The sequence below is a fragment of the Varanus komodoensis genome, unplaced genomic scaffold, assembly GCF_004798865.1.
Source record: "Varanus komodoensis strain SLA01 unplaced genomic scaffold, ASM479886v1 scaffold23, whole genome shotgun sequence".
In the NCBI taxonomy this organism is placed as follows: domain Eukaryota; kingdom Metazoa; phylum Chordata; class Lepidosauria; order Squamata; family Varanidae; genus Varanus; species Varanus komodoensis.
The window spans coordinates 14,086,312-14,107,080 of record NW_025335627.1 but is presented as its reverse complement, the minus strand read 5'-3'; the positions used below and the strand labels follow the sequence as shown (position 1 = coordinate 14,107,080).

The window sequence follows — 20,769 nt, the reverse complement described above, 5'->3', positions numbered from 1 at the left end:
GCCATGGGTGCCAAATCCACTCCTCCTAGATTCTCCACCTGCCCCTGTCCTTAGGTGGTCCTTCACCTGGGACCTCCCTGACCGGTCCATCTCTGAAATTGAGTGCGGCTGACGGAAGTGCCCTATCCTGCCACAGCTTTCAAAAACAGTCCCCATGTGTGGGCAAACCTAACTTTCTGAAGCTTTGCCCCGCCCAAGAGTGTGTTCAGACCATGGCCAGAAGATGTGTAGGTGGGGGCAGGGCCCACCACCCAAATTCTGCTCCCATGCACAAGTGTGTTTCATTTCCACGTAGATAGAATGAAAATGATTTTTAGCAGCATTAAGCACTGTTATATCTGTTCTCAATGGTGCGATCAATGATAAGCTCAAAGCACAAAATGAGGAACAGAATGACTATGAAAACCAAGCTAGAGGCTATCACTGAAAATGAAGAATTCATTCATTTGCGCATTTGCCCATAAAAACACATGGGCAAAAAACAACATAGTTCTAATACCACAGTTGCTTTTACCATGACAATACGATCTTAGAGACTTCTTTTTCTATCCTGAAACATTTTTTTTTTTTGCTAGCTAGAAATCCAGCAATTGTTAGCCAGCATACTTGCGGAGGTCCAACCAAAAACTGCTAAGAGACTGGGAAATAAGTGTAAGAAATCACCAGCTGTATTTCAAACTTCTTATTGTTGTGTGACTTCAGCAAGGTAAAAGGATAAACTACATGGCTCCCAATCTCCCAGACTGACTTTTACACCTACAGGCTGGCAGCAAACACTTGGAAGACTGTCACACCCAACCAAGTTCAGCAAATCCGATGGAAGGGGTTTAGGAATATGACCACCAGCTATTTGGACACCCAATTCACATCCCCAAAGTATGGCAACTACTTTGCCATACATTGTAATTTGTTTGTTTACAATAGCTATCGCTGTCCTTGCAACAGTCTTGTGAGATAGGTGACTACTCAGCTGAAGAAATAGTTGTGAATATGTTCAGGTTGCTCTGGCATGGACACGGCATAGGCGTAGGAGAAGCAGGCATACTCAAGCTAGCAAAATCCTCTGAACACTTCAGAGTCAAGTTCACCTCACTTGTGTTTTTGTTTGCAACTTCTTTTACTTTTGATTTGAATGGGAAAAGTTCACATTCCTGTGCACATTTTGAAAAAGTGCACTCTTTTCCCTCCATTTACTAAAAACATGAAACTGCCCATTTTAAAGGGTGATTATTTTTTAAATGACATTGGTTAAAAGTTTGGAATTGTGCGAGCATTTTCAAAACACTGTGCTCCTGCTCTTGCTCAGGCCTATGAATTTCTGATGGTTTGCAAACTGGAAAAAATTCTTGCACATTGCTACCATTGTGGGTATACAGCTGAAAGATGGAGTAGCAAGGGGATAATGATCAAGGTTTAAGCCTCAAGGCCAAACCAGTAATTACACAAGGGATACACAAGCAGTCCCCTGGCTGTGGTTTTTAAATGAAAAGCAGTTTGAAGGCAAAGCATCACCGCCAAACAGGAGTGGAAAAGGCAAAAGTGTTTAACCCTTCCCCTGCTGGACATTTTCTATTCAAAATTGCCCATCCCAGCTGCTTTTCCTCTCCAGGATGAAAAGATGTGCACCGTGCAACACCCCAAGGGGAGGAAAAAGGAAGTGCAGTAGCATTAGAATGAGATGCTCAGGATAGTTGTGTCTACCCGAAAAGAAGAGGAATGGTTACATTCCTCTGAAAAGATGGTTTCCCACTCTAGTTCAAACACTGGCACTGTTATCTTTTTCTCCCACAAGCACAGACCAGCTGGAATGGGGCAATCTGGACTGTGAAAATGGCTGGAGGAGAAAAAGTTAATTCATTCTCCTACACCCATGCCACATTGTTTCTCTGTGGCATGGCAGTCCCTGCAGCTACTTTTCATTTTTAAAATATATTTCTTCAAGAAATCTGCCAGGAGTCTCTTCCTATACAACATATAGATTCTGTTTCTCAGACCAGTGGAGTCCTACACTGAACAGTGGATTGGACTCAATGGCCTTACAAGTCCCTTCCAACTTTGCTGTTTTATGACCTTATAAATCGACAATTAAAAGCAAAAAAGTTACAGTCCCAATTCTACAGTCCCATAGAAATCAACAGACAAAATGTGAACACTTAGGCAACAGAACTTGACTCCCAAGCATCTAAAATGGATTTCTCCCATATTTTGTACATCCATGAGTAGTATGAAGTTGGTGTGTAGATATTGTTCATTGGGTGGTTGGAGTGCTGTACAGGGACTAGTTTCCTCATAGCCATGAAGCTTACTGGGTAATGCTAGGCCAATGGCTGATTCACAGCCTAACCTACATCGCAGGGTTGTTGTAAGGATAAAACAGAAAAGGATGTCATAAGATTCCCTGGGTTACTTGCACAAGGGCAGGATTATACTTCGATATTGTCCAATAGGCAAAGCAATGTTGGTTTAAAAAACACAATAATGGAATAGTGTAATCATAATATATAATATAGAAACTCTTTACATATAACTTATAAAGGGGCACATGCGCGCGCACACACACACACACACACACAGGTAATCAAATAAATACATTAAAATAAAAATACACTACTATATAGCTTCCAAAATTTTTGGTCTGTTTGTAATCATGACAGTAGTTCCATATTCTGATTATTCTGTAGCATCCACTTGTTTCTGTGCCATTCACAGAAATATCTTTTATGTTCTGCTAAGGATATATTTAAGCTAATTAGATGGCAGCAGTTCTGTGATTATGATTATTAAAGAAAGAAAACAGGTGTGCATGTGTGTGCGTGTGCGTGCGCGTGCGTATTAGAAAGGTGCATGATAAATCACTAGTTCAAATGGTCTGCAAGAGTTTACCTACAGAAAGCATCCTTTGGCTCTATCTAGAACTGAGTGTGCGATAAGACAAAATTTTATCCTAAGGCCCTGCTCCTCTTTTCAGCACCCTTTTCATTTAACTTCTTGACAGAATATGCATAGACCTAGCTGTCATGTAACACTGACGTTAGCATTATGTGTGAAAGAGGTCTTTTTAATCCATGGGTTGTTAAGATGTATGAATGTGGCTGCATAATAAACCATGATTTCTTAAATGTGAACCCCAAAAGAGAACCCATGGTTTGTTGCTGGGTTGTGAACTCTGGGTTGTTCAAACCAAGAGCTGGCATCATGTACAAAACCAGAACTGTTGGTTGTTCATGGGCTGTTTCACCTATTCTAGCTTCATAAATAGAGTTTATGGGCAAGAGTGGAAAAAGGAACCAGCCACTCTCCATGCCAGTACTACAGCACTAGAAAGGCATTTGAATACAAGGAGAGAGCAGGCAAAGGAGAAAGAAAACAAACAATTCAGCAATCATAAAAACAAAATTTATCTTCCAGATAAACCCTGGGTAGAGCAACAATGCATGAGCTAGGATTGAATGTGGACCAGATCATTCTCTTCTAGACATATAGGGTGATATTTGATTCTGATTCCTCAGAAAACCCACCCTTTCTTAAGGAAGTGCAAATAAGCAAATCTTGAGCTCCCTGTAGCTCTCTGAATTCTATCTTGAAACCCATTCTGACTCAAATCTATATCAGCCTGCAAGCTGCGGGGAGGAGGTGGGTTCTGCATAAAAATCTGTGCATATTTTTCAACATTATCACTTGGATGCATCTTTGAAATTTATGCATTTTCTCCCATTGGTTAAAGCACATCTGTGCACATTTTTCCAAAAGTACACATGCTGTCTACATTTTGAGGGGTCTGTGAAATATACAGCAAGTTTGGGAATGTTCTTTGTTTGCAGGTTGCATCCAAATCCATGCTAGATCCAGATACTGCAACTGGGGCAATCCTGGCCAAGACCAACAATGAAAAAGTTTCTCATACATTCCTAACCTTGCTGATCTCTTCATGCTGAAATTCTCTTTCAGAAGACCAATGTGATTATTACCTATCCCTTTCTTTTCCTTCAAATCGCAGTCACTTTTCCCTTCAATACTTTGGCTTAACCTGTTATGGAAACCAAGGGTGCTTTGGGATGGAGAGCTCTTGATATGATGTATCATTGACCTTCTACTGCAAGCTACAAGCAGAATTGCAACATTTCATGAGTCAAATCCTTTTTGGAGTTTGTGTATTTTGCTGTGTTCTGTCAACCTGGTGGGTTTAGCATTGTTCTGTGGGCACTGTGGTTTCCTCCCTTTTACCTGATCCCTCCTTTATTTATTAGATTTATATTCTGGTTTTCTTTCTTATAAAGAACTCAAAGTGGATTATATCATTCTCCTCCTGCTGTTCTCAATCCTCTCCCCACAACAACAACCCTGTGAGGTAGGTTGGACTGAGAGTCTGAGACTGACCCCATGGCCAAACTGGGACTAGAAGCCAGGATGTCTGAATTCCAGTCCCATGCTCTAACATCTGTACCACACTTACTCACATTTATTGCCACATGCACATTTATACTCTCTGAGGCAATGCATTTGCAAAAAAAAAAAAAAGCAAGCCTTTAAAGTTGTTGTTTTAAAGAGTGCTTGTCCCACAGGCCAACGGTATTGTAGTTATCCCACTTTCAAGTAAGTATTGCTTAGAACTGGCTTAAATCCCACTGCTTTCATCTAGGTGCCTTTGTCTCTAATCAGTTTTAGAACTGGATCGAATCCTCGAACCCTATATACTCAATTTCAGAATACAATGTTGGGCTTCTCCAGGGAATGCATTCTGCACTTGTGATCTGTAATGTGCAGTGTTTTCCAGGGGCTTTAAATGACCTTCTCTTTCTTCAGGAGCTCTCTTGTGCTTTACAAGTTGGATTTTGGAATGAGGATAATGAGCTATTATTTAGCTATCATGCTGAATGAAGCTCATGTATTTTAGTAATTGTGCAATAAAGCAGAACCATCTTGTAGTTGTGTACCAGAACAAACAGGAAGGCAGAAAAAGAATAGCCCAAGGAAGGGGGTGGGAAAAGCACATGAAAGATGCACTTTTACCTCTGCAAAGAAAGTAGAAGCCACCTCAGGCAAGTGGCAGATTAAACAGCTCATGCAAAGAAGCACTAGTCAGTTTTCCAATCCCACTAGAAAGCCTGCCTGTTAGTTCGCTAGTTCACCATAGCATCGTGGTGAAACTACTTTTTTAAAAAGCCTGTTGCACACTGTTAAAGAACTGCAGTTGAACATACTTTTTAGCAAACATGGGTAGGGACTGGGCTATAAGTCCCATCAATTTCAGTTGAGAATGGCCAGTCTCTCACCCAGTCAATTTCACAATGAGGTGTAATCAGATAAGATGATCTAGCCAGTTTCACAATCTGGCTAGAAAACTCCACAGCCTGATTATAGCGGCTTGTTCATTATGCTAAACATGGTTACCAATCAGAATTGGATGAGGAGATGAAATGGCTCTAATAATGGAAACAGACAAAAGAGTAAAGAGGGACATTTTCTATTCACGCCGCTGAAGAGGCTGAGTAGATTTTCCTTCCTAAACTGATTTTCAGCACTAAATAAAAGAGAGAAGCAGCAGCAAGGAAATGCAGGTGAACTTCATTTGGCTTATAACATTGTCTGGGCATCCCATAAAATTTCATGAAGAAGACACAGCAACTGCTTATCCAAAATGATGTATGGAAGCAACCTACACCCAGGTTTGAGCTGTCGAGTCTCTCTCCTTCCACCCCCTTTCTCCAGGTCCCTTTTCACTGGCACCACCTCCTCCATTCTGAGAAACTTAGCAATGAACTATACAGCTGAGTGTCTTGAGATGACATGTTCTGTCTCAGGCACCCCGCTACAGGGAGATCTGAAATTTCCTCCAGATGGTTCAGGAGGAAATGGTAGCAAAGGCGGAGAGGCAGGGGCAGAAGGAGAAGGCAGAGAATTGTCTGTTCTAGTTGTCCAGTTATGTTATGAAGGCACATTTGCTGTATGCTATGCCCTTCTCGTTGTATGCTGTGCCTGTCCCCTCCTGAGAGTGAGGGAAAGTTTGAGTTCCCATGTCACTCTGTGCTTAGATATGTATCCATTAGGTCTACAACTACATTTTGTTGTAAGCCGCCCCGAGGCTTCGGCGAATGGGGCGGCATAAAAATGTTTTAATAAATAAATAAATAAATAAATAAATACATTCCTTGATGTGAGTTAAAATGGTGGGATATAGATGCAATATAAGAATACGAATACCTGTTTACTACCAGCTATGTAGAAGGAAGGTCAATGTTATATTAGAACCTGCTTATAATGGATTAGACCTGATTGGACTCAGTTGTTAGTTCCATAAATGACATGAATTGTGCAAACATGAACAATTATGACTTTAGAATTTACAAGGGCACACTATTTTTTACAGGTAAAATATTCTTGGAAAAATATCCATGGTTCAAGGGAACTAAATAGCTGGCAATTTGTTCTGTTCATCTTTTTGTGGAAGTCCAAATGTTGTATTTCTTAAAAATCAGACACTGTAAGCTTATGTTGTTCTTCTTAAATGTACAGAATACCCCTGCAGAGACACACAGTGATCTCTCACTTGCCATGTGAATCCAATTACCAATGGTAAAAATCAACAGAAAGTCAGAAAATATACATAAATATTTTTTAAAATCAAAACAATTTTTTTGCTTTTAAAACGACTGTGAAATGCAGGTGCTAGAATGTTGAATAATTAAATCTACATTTTTGTTTCCTTGTGACCATGTAAGATTTATAGTCAATGTTTTGGAAAAAATTCATTAATAGCAACTGCTTTAAGCCAAATCCTACACATGTTTACATGTGCTGGAAGTAAGCCCCATTGTGCTGAATGCTGCTTAGACCCAGTGAAGTAAATGTGCATACTGACTGCACTGATTTCTAGTCTCAACCAGTTTTTTGAATAATGTTCAAATGAACCTATACTTCTCTACTGTACAAATGTGAATAGAATTCACTATGTAATACAAATGAAAGAAAATCACAATTATATTTCCAAAGCATGTCAGTGCTCTGACAGGCCCATTCATAAAGTGGGCTAGAGGTTCATGGCTACTGTATTTTCCTACTACTCAAATGTAATCCCAGTCATTCTTTCTTTCCCCACAGAACACTAACATAAGATTTCTCCCATTTTCCCTTAATTTCTTTAAGATCAAGATGGAAATCAGGCATACCACCCAATACTTTCTGATGGCAAAATGTATTGAATGATGTGCCAACCCAGTGATCAAAAGCACAAGTGTATATCTGTGAGTGTGAGCACATTTAACTATGAAAATGCTTAGGATTAGGGCAAATCAGAGTCTTGAAACTGTGGGAAATTGCTGTCAGAAAATGTATTGCTTCTCATTGTTTAAAAAAGCAATATGAATATTCATCCAAATAAGCACTAATCCACTCGCATACTACAAAAATAGTAAATGTTTAAAAATGAATTCCCAAACTACTTATGTGAGTACAATTTCTACTTATGTGAGACAGAGAAGCAATTTCTAGCATGGACACTTGTTACAGCAAATAGAAAGAGTCGTGTAGCATCATAAAGACCAAGAAAGACTTACACCATAATAATTGTGTTAGTCTTTAAGGTGCCACAATATTCTTTGTAATTCATACATAGATCTATTTTTCAATTTTCCTACTTTCAGATTTTTCAAGGGATATAGTTGGAGTAATAAAAAATCTCAACAAAATCAGCTTGGCCAGAAGTGATGGCAGGACAGGAAACATGACGGTATGGACAGCAGGAAATGACAGCTATTATAGCACCTCTAAGTCTCTGAAAAACCATGATCCAGATCTAACCACCTCACACGTCAGAAATGAAAGATAAGGCCTTTGAAAGCAGAGGTGTGACTTCCAGGAGTGTCAAAAGTTATAGCTTATCTTTTGCTCTATTTAATAAATGAAATGTAGAAGCAGAAGTTTCCACAAACAAAGAAAGATGCTCCAAAGACCCACACAGCAATGAGCAAAGTGACAGCACTGGTGGAGGGTTCTGCATTCTGGTTCTGTAAGTTCCATCACAAGCATATTGCCAGTGAAGCTACCTTGACTCACTCATGGCTGCTACCCATTCCTGACTGGCTTATGGTTCCAGTTCTTTTATAAGAAAAGAAGGGATATTCTGAAGGTACAGGCTCCCTCCTCCTCCTGCTCTTCATTGCTCTCTATAGTTTGATATGACACCCACAGAAGCAAGTAAAGATTAGTGCCTTGTCTCAAGCTGTGACTTGAAACCATAGGTAGAAATGCATTTCCAATCCATACTTTGGAAGAAAGGTGCTAAAAAAACTTAACCAAATTGGGACATCATTGCAAGCATCATAGCAAGAAACAGAAAAAGTAGGGGAAGCAGCCTGCACATAAGAGGGGAGGAGGGGGGATGTGACTTGTTGCATGTACTCCCTAGTGCCATTCTGTCTGAATGGAGCCATGGTTTGTGTCCCAATACTGTCTTTCTATTTACAGAAGTCTTATTGATTTGAGTTTCTGTGACTGGAAATGGAGGAAACGGCTCTCTTGAATGCCCCCCCCCCCACGCACACAAACACCTGGTTTCCCCTACAGCACCTGCCAGAATATCACAGTAAGTGGCATGGCATAGGAGGCTGCAGAAGACAGGATGAACTAGTGAACCTCCCATCCCCTCCATTCACTGAAGTCACCCCAAAGAGGCTTCTGTGAATGAAAAGGCACCATCAGATACTACCCTTTATAGTATCAGTTATAGTGGAGAGTGAACTGGTATAGTGGGGTACATAGAAGAAAGAAGCTGTCTATTAGGCTCCCACAGGAAAAATATTTTGAGATGGTTGCACGGATGTCCAAAAAGCATTACTCCCAGCAGCGAAAATGTACAGCTGCAGGAAATCTTTGCATCAGACTCTTGAGGAATTACATTCAACAGAGTTTGAGGTTCTTTCTCTTAGCTTTTAAAAATTCGGCTGTAACTCCTGCAGGCAAGTTCATCATTATCTGGATGCTTCATGTAGGGTCTGTCACAAGAGCTTTTACACTATCTGCCTACATCCTTAGCCTCATATCTTGCTTGACGACGCTGCATCAAAGCAGCAGGCTGGAGCAGCACACACTGAGAAGGTGCTGTAAGACACAATTTATAGAAAATTGTTTTAGCACCTAAAACCAGACTAACTGCTGTCAAGATTAATACCTCAAGGCACATAACATTTTTCTTAAATGCCTCAAGATATCCCTTAAGTTAAAAATCAGGTGGTATCCTTACCTGTTAGAGCAGACTCATTGAAATGAATGGGATTTAATTTCAACCAATCCTGGATACATTCCATTGGATGCAACTAGCTGTTAGCCATTTTGATTCAACCTATGAAGACTTGTGTGCACCGGCACGTGCAGAGTCCCTCTATACGGACAGCCCTCTATATTGTTTCCATGAAATGAATAAAACAGTCTTGGTAGCTGCAGAAAATTCTATGCACTTCCTCAAAGACAGTCTTATTTTTCTCTTCTTTGTCTCCGCTGGGATATTTTACTATTACAGGGTGGTTTTCTTTCTACTGATTTAATGCTATAACTTATAACATGACATCATCGTGCTACTTACTATATCAGGACTGAGTTTGTATTTAATGTCTGGATCACTACAGATGCAATGAGCCTACTTTTGTGCCTATATCTACTTCTTTCACTTTGGTGGTCTGCAAGAAGCAGAAGGGAGGAAGAAAAGCAAAAGCCAAGAAGAAAAGTTCAGCACTCAGAACGTGGCTTCCACTCACCATGGTGACTCATGACTTGCCCAGCAGCCTCTATACTGACATTCTGAAGATAGTTGTGGCAGCGTTCCTTGTGTTCCTCCAAAGAACTGCGCTGCTTGTAACTCCGTCCACAGTAGTTACATTTGTGAGGTTTACCCACTGTGGAAAGAACAGAGGCTTCATGTTACTAATAGCATCCTGATATCACAAAAATAGAATAGAAAAAACCCCTACAAAAGTTATTCCATCCCCTAACCTTTGTTTGTTTCCCTTGTCTCTGCCTCAGTGTACCACTATTCTAGCAGACATTCACCCACACCATGACAACACAGCTACCAAATGCTGCAAAACCATATTGTACCTATGCAGGCAGACACAGAATTATCAAAACAAGGCTACATATGAATCGGGGAGATTTTCCCTTGCGTCAAGAGGGTGATGAGGCAGGGATTCCAAGACAAGACACAGGCAGAAACAGTCTTTTGGCAACATTTATGCCCATGCATGTTCTTTTTCATTCTTTCTTTTTACTAAGCAGTATGGTTGATACGTGTGTCTAATGGTTTTACAAGACAGAATAGAGAGGAATGGGTTGTGAGGGTCCTTGATTAAGCACTTCAGTATTACACAGTGAACCAGTTTTGGACGGTACCTGTGTTCCATACGAACTGGAAGTGCAGTGCTTTTTGGTGTTTGGGTGTATAGCAGGAGGTTGACATTAACCTCCTGGTTGCTCTCTGTTCAGGATGTCCTTTACTCGCTGGCCCTTTTTGTGGACATTAGAATGTCAGCAAGAAAAGGCTTGCTGCCAGACTGGGTTTTGCCACTGTGCTGAACACTCAAATATGTTACAAGTCATTGTCAACTGTCAGCTACACTAGAGCTGATGGAGTGCACTGATATAGGTGGCTCCATTTAAAAAGTGGGGGAGCAGCAAATCATCTCCTTTGATTTTAGGGGTGCAGCAAAACTTATGTTTGGCGGGAAGAAGGCCAGGCTTTTATGAAATATTACAATGTGGCATTGGCAATGAGTCATGAGCAGAGCTGGCTGGAACCGGGGGTCAGAATAGATGGCCCGGGAAGCCCCTTCTGACTCACTCTGTTTCTATGAGTCCCTGTCCTGTCCGGTCCTGTCCTGTCCTGGGATGTACTAGCCAGCCAGCCGGCTTCACAAGCTGCCTGCCAGCTTGCTCTAAAAGGCATCTGCAAAGGGATGCAAAGTGGCTCCTTTTACAGCAAGTGAGCAGGCAGGTGCTGCATGCTTGGCTAACCGAGTCACAACTTAGCACTGACTCTCCACCTCCATGGCCTAGGAAGGGAGGGAAGGGGAAGGAGTTACTTTGCCACACTCCAGAGTAACATTTCAAAAGGACAGTCTTTTCCTTCCATAAAACTTTTTCCTTACCCGGAAAACTGGCAAAATCATATCCTGCAAATGGAGTGCAAATTAGGAAGAGCCCTGGGCCAGATGCCCACTCTGTGGGGAAGCAACTGGGCACCGAAGCCTTACTGATGTTTTTGGTAAACAAGGGACATGTCACAAAATTATTTTTCCCTGCACAGTCTTAAATTGAAGTGGGGGGAATCTTAAGTAGAAAGAACATTTACTTCATGCAATATTGTATCCTTGAAACAGGAAAACACAAAAATCAAATCCACAAAGCACAAACAGGACCATAAAACCAAAGTAAAAAAAATGTTTTGAACCTTGAATATCCTTCAATATGAGTCAAGTAGGTAAACTCTGAAAGAGAATGAATCTTAGAAAGTACATATGAGTCCAGGGTCAATGCTCAAGGGAGAAGGGCAACATTAAGAGCAGAAGTGGAACTCATCAGCCTTCTCCTGGCATTCTTTTTTGACTTTCTTTTGGTTTTGGTTTTGCTTTTCCTTTTACACAAAGTGTAAACCACGTTTCTACTCTTGCTCCATTTCAGGTCTCATGGGAGTGGGATAGAGGCACATCCCCCATGTAAAGTAGGCACTTCTCTTCCTTAATACAAAATCCTGAAGAGCAGGGAGAACTGAAAGCGTAGCAAAAACTGCTCCCACTGCTATCATATGTACAAAGCAGGCTCAAGCATACCTTTTCATCTGGAATGTGCTACTTCTGACTGAGCAGCATAAAAAAGTCCAGAAGGGAGCAATCTTTGTAATCTGATGTATGCCAGTGTAGCTTTTAAATCTGATTTATGGGCACAGAAAATACAAAAGCAGAGATCTATATTAGAACGTTCAGTTTGTTTCTACTGGCTGGGGAACAGACCACTGCTAAATGTAAATATCATCCAGCCCCAATAAAGAGGCTACACTGAAATGCTGTCCACATCAAAAGACCAATGAAGGGGCAACTGTTTCCAATTATTAATACATTGCATTCATGTGCCACCCTTTTTGCTCTCGTGAGGAACCCAAGGTGGTTTACATAACTCCATTTTATCCTCACAACAACCCTGTGAAGTAAGTTGAACTGAGAGTCTGTGATTGGCCCAAAGTCATGCAGTTGGCTCTATGGCCAAGCAGGGACTAGAATCTGGAACTCCCAGCTCCCTGGTCCAACACTCTAACCAATGTACCACACAGGAATCCTTTCCAACATCAAAACCAAAACATTATTAAGTACATGCAACAACCCTCTTCAAAAACCAAGGTTAACTGCTCAAGCAAAACCTAGCTATCCCATAGTATTCCACACAGAGAAAGGTTTTTCTCTGCTTGTTCCCACTAGATTAATGTATCTTGCAGCCCTTTTCAGAAGCCACACTTGCTTGTCCAGCTTGTGAAAAGGGCTGTAAGTAAGCTGACCATTATAATTTCCTTTGTTCACATTTAGGACAGCTTAATAAACTGTTTAATCTTGCAATACACCCAACTGTACTTAAAATGTCTGCAACTCAGACAACATTTAACAATACTTGTTATCAAGGAACCTAGTGAACATGCTGACATACTTTTTTTAAAAAAAAATCATTCCTTCAAATCTCTTAAAAGGAAGAAAGGAGATAATATTAGATAAGAGATTTGCCAAAAGTAAGGACTGTTCCTGGCATAAAGGCATCTGCTGTTGATGCCAAAACTGAACACAAGCTGGAATGAAAACATCTGATAATGGCTGATGATTGTAAGCTAAACAGTCTTTTGTCTACATGACCCTGGCCTGTCATTTGAAACACTGCTGGACTTTTACACAGAAGCAAATGGGCATTCCTGAGTACACTGTATAGAAATTTGTCCATATTTTAAAAAATCCTTTCCTTTTTTTTTTAACATCTCAGATCAGCATAGAATTATGAGGTCTGAAAGTAAAAGAAAGGGCAAGGAGACAGAGCTTGGGTCTGCCCTGTCAGAGCATCAGCAATGTTGTCTGGGTTTTTTTCTCTGAATGGCTAGAAATCCTAGGAAATTAAAAGAATGTTCTGCTAGTGTGAAGGAAATTTGAAAAGAATCTATAGTACATTTCAGCTTTCAACTGTACTTTTAAAAAATAGCCTTCCTTTCACTCTTCATCTCGGTGTCTCTTTTGTGTGCTTCAATCAACAGGGTAGGATGAGTGAATGCAATCAATTCAAAGAAAACTCTCATTGGCTTACGCATTATCTAGATAAGATTCTCTAAATATCAGAAAACCCATATTGAAAGAACATCATTTCTACTGACTTCATATATTTGCAGGATGAGAAGCCTGCTTTGTCACAACATCCCTGAATTGTAGTTCAAGCTTTCAGCTTAATCTTGAATTTGATAGTTTCTCAGTTCAGTGCAGCTCTGAATTGAACCCTGTTATCTTTTGTTATTTTGTCTTACTGGCTAGAGACATTAGATAGGTTAGTTGAACACAGGTTCCACTGAAATCAATAGGACTTAAGTTGGAACTAACTTGTCCCACTGATTTCAGACAAAGTGAATCTGTATCCAACCCATGAGGTTTGATTCCATTGAACATTAAAATAATTAGTAAAGCCGGAAATGTTTACTCTGTGATTCTTTCTTTCTTGCAAATCCTCATTTTAAATCTATCATAACGATGGTTATCACATCTGGACTGATCCTAAATTTTCATGCAGTATTCCTGAAAACAGAAGATAGACAGACAGATGGACAGACAGGATAAATAAATTGCCAGCACGGAAAGAGAAATCTGGTATTGTAAGAGCTGTGACAGAACATGTTTGGATCAATAAAAATTACTGTAATGAATAACCTTATTTTTGCTTTCCTAATTATGATGGTACTCTAAATAAGTGGTTGGTATAGCATTCCAGTATACAGAGCCAGGGTTGATATAGAGAAGCCAGTGTGGTATAATGGTTAAGAGTGCAGGCCTGTGGCTCAGGAAGTGTGGGTTCTGGTCCCACTCAGTGGGGTGGGTGACTTTGGGGCAGTCGCAGACACTCAGCCCAACCTGCCTCACAAGGTTGTTGATGTGGGGATAAGATTGAGTGCCGGGGTGGAGAATGATGCAAGCCTCCCCAAGTTCCCTGAAAGGAAAGAAGGTGAGATAGAAATATAATGAACACATACATAGCTCTTGTAAACCTTAGTATAAGGGGAAAGGATTAAAATATAGGACTGGATCCACACCTAGTCAGATTTCATCTCAAATTAATAGGACTTAATGTAGTCATAATTAATATAAGTCCCATAGATTTCAGTTTCTTTATTTGAAGCATGACCAAGGCTAGATCTAATCCATAGTTTGTTTTTTTAAGGACATGGATGAGTAGCTGAAACACAGACTGCCTTAAAGTAAGCTATTGCTTTGCTTGGGTACACAGCCATTTAATTTTTCAATGTAGCTAAAGTTTCTACTCTGAAATAGCACAAGTACTACTTAGGAAGGTCAAATTTTGATCCTAAAATCAATATCCAATTCTTTCTGTCAATATTCAAATACTGTAGTCCTAATTATTTAAATTAAAATATCCCAATTAAAATAGCCATCTTTTGCAATAGCTTTGAGTTCACGACTCTTATCAGCTCTGCATATGTTAAAAATGTTTGTACATGCAATGCACAGATCTGTGCAGTTGTTCGTTATGCCTCCTTTCAGGTGTTAAGCAGCTCTAATACCACATCCTGAACTGCTCAGTCAGGGTGAACTTTAATTTAGACATGAAACCTGGCTTAGATTTGCAGGTGCTGTGTTATCACCACCATCTATGAGCGAAGTACACATTTCCATACATACAGGTTATAAGCAAAGCTTAGCAAGTGAAATGTCCCTATCTTTCTACGACTGGGTATAGAGCATACTGATTATTTCCCCTCCCTCTCTATGTTAGTCGCCATGTTTAGGTTGGATACAGTGATTAACAGGAAAATCCTATGACAACACACCAACTGTTTGCTTTCATTTGTTTACAGCACAATGGCTAGGCAAAGACCATCTTCAGGGTCCCATCTTCAACCTCATGGTCCTGGCTCTGAGCTTGGAGCACTGGGTTGCACTATTAGTCTTTTTCAACCCTGTAAGGGTAAAATATCAAAGCAAATCACAGATAGCCTTTCTGTTATCACCAATTTCTATGTGTAATCTAGAATCTACCTATCACAGAACAAGAATCCCCGTGATTCCTATTTTATTTTGTTTCTTTCCATGGAAGATGACGTTTCCTGTTTTCATTGTGTCAAAATTTCAAATTTACCTCCACAACAAACTAACTCTTATTCAGTTTTAATTTTTCGGTTACAGCCCTTTTTGCCACAGGCTCAAAGTGTAACATACAAACAGGTAACAAATTGACACATTTGGATACATGGATGCATAATCATTAGCATTAGGATAAAATCCACAGTAGTACAGCCTGTTTTTCATCACCAATTTCACCTGAAATTTAATCTTCTTTTTAAATAAAAATTATTCTAATTATTATTTAGAATAGGTGAAAATAAGAGCGATTGTAGGAAAATCAAAATTAAGATACACCTTTAGGCCAACCCTTTAAATTCTGTGAAAGATCTTAACTTAATTCCCAGTGGAAAAATGACAGGATCCTAGGCAAGTCATTTGCCTTCTGTTGAAAGGATTGTTAAAGTTTGCTGTGAAGTGATGACAATGATTTACTTAAGTCTGTGAAATTTCTCAAGTGGTGGTAGATGAACTTGGGATATCAGTTTTGCACGATCTGGCTGATGGGAAAATCTCAATTTGATTTGTCCCCAGAGCATGTGCTACATAGTCATCGCATAATATTTATGGGACTATTTGGAGCAAACTCTCCTGCATGCACGGCAGCTGCCTGACACCACTGAATGCTTTCCTTTGCTCTCCTTCTGTGACCGACGCCTGCATGGATGGTGGAGAAAACCCCGTTCTCATTTCTTGTTGCGGTCTTACAGATTATGGCCATGACACGGGTGTCAGCAGGTGTGCTGATATAGGTCCATATGTGTTAGTGGTTCACATGCTGGACTGGGTCTGGGGAGCCCAGGCTGAAAAAATCCCCATTCAGTCATAAGGCTGAAAGAATGGTCTGGGACAATTACTGACTCTCAGCCTTATCTAACCTAACTAACCTAAACAGGGGACAGAGGGGAGAACAATGTATGGTGAGAAAGGGTAGGTTATGAATGCAATAAATATAAATTAATTGACCTCTCAGGTTCCATTTTTAGGTTGTTTTTGTTGGTGGGTTTTGTTTTTGTTTTGCACATACATTAGTTATTCGGTGGTATAAAATAAGTTAGTTAGCAATGCATAACAAGGAAAGCACATGTGCCAGTGAGCATATTTTAAAAATTAAATGCTGTATCATGTCTGAAAGGATGCATGCATGTACACATGCACCATTTGAGAGACCTCCATACATTTCTCATTTAAAAAAAAACATATAAACCAGTGGCCCGTAACACATCTACTTGACCTAAATCCAAAACACTGTTTATGATCGTATTTGATTAGCTGTTCCTGCTGATGGAAAAGGTTTTTGTTGGTAGGACAAGGATGGACACAGTTGATGCCCCCAGCACCTCCTCGAAATCTGTGCCTTGGGTGGGCACAGGGGATGAGAGGAAAGGGAATTTTACTCACACGATTTTACCCAATGCATTTTGTAAAGTATTTTCTTTTGCCCATTCTGCATATACTTCATTGCATGATTCCAAGTTCCTGTATTATGGGGAAGCACGAACAAATGTCGCTCGCAACATGCTGAACTGGGGCACTGCTTCCTTGTTTCCCTGAAACAAAACACTTAAGGAAGGAAGGTGCTCCATATCCTTGATTATTTTTACTGTTCCCTTTTCTGCCTTTTCCTAGTAACTTTGTGTTTTCTTGGAGGTTATTAGCAAATTTCCAAGTTCACTGACTTGGTACTAGTTGGCACCTTTATATTGTTGGGCTAAGTATTAGGCCAATATAGATTCGTTTTAGATAGTCATGACACTTGTAGAAAATAAAATACATGCAAGACCCAAGGTTTCTTTTCTGTGACAAGAGAGGGGAGAGGTTTGGTTTTTTCCATTGAGAATGGAAGACCTGGGAGGGCAATTTCCCTGGAGCCCGTTGCAGAGGCAAAGTGTTAAAGCCTGTGTTTCCCACACCATGATCCCAAACTAGAAAATTCCTTCCTGAGGAGCTGATAGACTCTTTAAAAGGCTTAAGAAAGGGGGAAGTGCTTTTTGGTGTAATGAACAACCACTTCTTGTTTGACAATGAGCACATGTTTGTCAGTTTGAAATGCAGCAATTCCTGTTGGACATCTTACCCTTCCCAATTCTTCTGGAGAATTTCCTGCCATTCCTTAAAAGATCATAGGTTTGTCTGTGCTGTTTCTGTAATTATATTCAGTTGTGAAATCCAAAGAATGAAGGAATTTAGACAGTAATGCCATACAAAGAAAAAGGAAATATGCAGGTGTGATGAAAACCAGACCAAAGAGCACAAATATCTCAAATGAGAAGATCAGAAAAGAGGAGTTTAAAGTGACAATACAAAAACGAAGCGTTTTACCTGGGGGTTTCAAGATACCAGCTCAGCCTTTATCTGTCAAACCACCATTTGGCCAGCTTTATATTGGCAAAGTAAAAGTGGGTTGGACTGTGACCTCAATATCTTGCTTAGGCAAGGACAGATTTCAAGCTTTCAAGATCAAATCTGCTTTTACTGGAAACCCAAGATCCAACTACTGGAGTTGTGCAGAAAAGATGTGCACTTAGAATCAAAGATCAGGGTGCCTCTGAGCAGCTGCTGAGCCTAAGAATTTGTTTGGAGGACCTGATGCAAGCCAAGTTCCACACATAAGTCAACTCCAGTTCATCTCTTATTTCTTATCAGCAGTCTAGTATGGCTGAAGGGGCAGAGTCAGGTTACTGTTTTCTAGGCTGAAACAAGTGACACTTAGAAATCTTTGCTGATCTACTTGAACTTACCAGAGATCTACCAGTAGATCCTGATCTACCTTCTGCCATCCCAATCTAGGTAAGCAGTTGCATGACCATGTGAAAATTGATACTGCATGGGTGAATCTATATTCTAAACTTCCTGACCTCACTCCCTGAAATGACACAAGTTGGCTGTGCCTAATCAGCTGGGTCTAAATAAGGCCATTAAACATGTATGTATGGGTAAAGGAAACATGAGCAAACAAGGCAAGTGACACCATTCTGCTTTCAAGAAAGTTCCCCATGGATTGAAGCCATATGCCCTGGGCTCTTGGCCTGCTTAACAACAACAACAAAGTGAGTTCTGAACAAAGTTGGTGTCAGAGTTGGCATCCTTGAACAAATATCAAAGCCCCAGTGCTCAAGAAAGCTGAGATGGAGTCCCACACACTTTTCCTCACTGCCATTGTCATTCACACACTCTTTCACCAGCTCAGGTGATGAAGAACAGAGCCGCTGCTGCTTGCTCCCAAAACAGGTAAGTGACCTCTCCTTTTCTTCCTCTGTGTTGTTCCACAATGCCTCTGAGATACTGGTTCATTTCATGTTTGCCATCCACCGGCTCTTTGGGAAGCAGCTTCAAAGACGTAGACCCATGAGGGAAAAGGGGACCTCCCAACCCTGGAGCTGGCATGCACTCTGAGGTTCTCTAGAACCTAGGAATCCATGGTTCCACATATCTGGGAACACCAAAATGCAAAAGATGAATAGGCCTGCCTATAACTGCAAGTGCTTTTGATTATATCATCTCTTTTCCTGTGCAAGTTTTTCTCTTAAAATCAAGGAATATGCAGGCAATTTGCCAAAAGCTTAAGGGCCACAGCATGAACATAAATCTTCATTTATTGAGGCATCCTGCCAAGAGGTTTGCTTGAACTTGTATTTTCCTTGAGAGTAAAGCACTCCTTAGTTCTATCCCTATGCAGTGTGAAAGCCTTACATAAGGAAAGTAAATTTTGAAATAAGAATTTTACTAAACAGTAAGAAAGCTATTATACTCAATGAACTCAGAGCAAAGGACCACTATTTTTATGATTGTGTAAAAGACAATAGGAATATGTAACTAAGGAATACCTTCAGGGTGGGTTGAATTAAGAACTTCATAAGGTGAAAGTCCTGCTGGATCAGAGCATCTTCCCATTCCTAATGGTGGTCAGCCAAATGCTTTTAGGAAGCACACATGAACAGCATGAAAGCTGCAGCACTCCTTTACCGTTGGACCCCTACACTTTGCCTGCAAACCTGAGGGTTCTGTTCATATATCATAGGAAATCCACCTGCACACCACACATTTCTTGTCCCTTGCTAAATCCATTTAAGCTAGTGTCCATGATTACTAGTCATTGCAGGGAAGTGACGGAGACTTAGAGGGGATATGTTGGCGACATGCAGGTATGTGAGGGGATGTCACATGGAGGTGGGTAGAGACCTGTTCTCCCCTGCAGAGGAAGGCAGAACACGCTCCAACGGAGCAAAGCTTAGGGAGCCAAGGTTTCGTTTGGATGCCAGGAAGCACTTCCTGACAGGACCCCGAGGGTGTGGAATGGGCTTCCATGAGAGGGCGTTGAGGCCCCATCAGTGAGGGTGTTCAAGAATAGGCTGGATGTCCACATGGTGGGCATGTCGTGAGCGGAGCCGGCTGGTACCAGAGGTCAGACTCGCTGGTACCGGAGACTCCTTCTGACTCGCTCTGTTTTTATGTTTCTATGTTACCCAATAAATATTTACTTTTGGTTATTTTGCCCACTGGGTGATGACCCTGGGTTCTAGCATTAGCAGAAAGGAAAAAAATAAAACCAATCAGATATTGCAAATGCAATATACACATGTTGAACGATTTCCCAAAAATGTAAAAATTTTGGAATGTGATTTCCTTTCCTTTCTTCCATCTCCAGTGCTCACCCCACATGAATCTATAAGGCTGAAGCTTGGAGTTATGCAGCATCATCCAAGTTCAGTGGGGTCTAAATCATTGGAGTCAGGTGGGGGGGGGGGGGGGGGAGGGAGAGAGAGAGAGAGAGAGAGAGAGAGAGAGAGAGCGAGCGAGAGAGCGCGAGCATCAGAAAGAAGAAAAAAGATTAACAAGGAAAATGTTTTACACATACTTAAATATGCAATTTTTAAGGGTTCTGTAATATATACCCCATAGACACCCACTTGATAGTGACTTTGAGATCTTTCTGGCATCTGGGGGAACACCTTTTTATGGGCTAAACCATTGACTAATGGTTAAATTTTCAATTCAGCTGGAGCATTACATGTTTCATCTTGAAATCATGCTGCAGTTCTCACAGAATTTGTGCTTTTAAGCTATAAGCCTCTCCAGGAGACTTGTGAGCCTTTACAAGTGGTTTAACACCCATTTTTCATAATTAAATTTAACACAGAATAAACAGTAACCAAGCAAGAGCATGCAAACACTAGTGCTGTTTGTTATTCAGATCTGTAGGACCTTCTTTATTATGCTTGTAATGACATTCATAGCTTCATAGAGCACACCGTATATGCCCATGAGCAATACTTGACTTTTTAATTAGATTATCTATTCCTAGTATCTACAAGAACCAGGACCACTGCCTGGCAAGAAGGAACAGGTTTCTGGACAAGCAGGTTTTCCTGACTCACCTACATGGATCAATTTGAAATAATAAAAAAGG

General features: G+C 40.6%; 1 protein-coding gene across 1 annotated transcript in view; it reads right to left on the bottom strand.

Annotated features, from left to right (window-relative positions):
• IKZF2 (IKAROS family zinc finger 2) overlaps positions 1 to 20,769 on the bottom strand; it is a 122,171-nt gene that overhangs the window by 6,417 nt on the left and 94,985 nt on the right. The window contains exon 6 of the mRNA XM_044431887.1: positions 9,750 to 9,887. Coding sequence (XP_044287822.1) covers positions 9,750 to 9,887 — 138 coding nt within the window. The remainder of the gene's footprint in view (positions 1 to 9,749; positions 9,888 to 20,769) is intronic.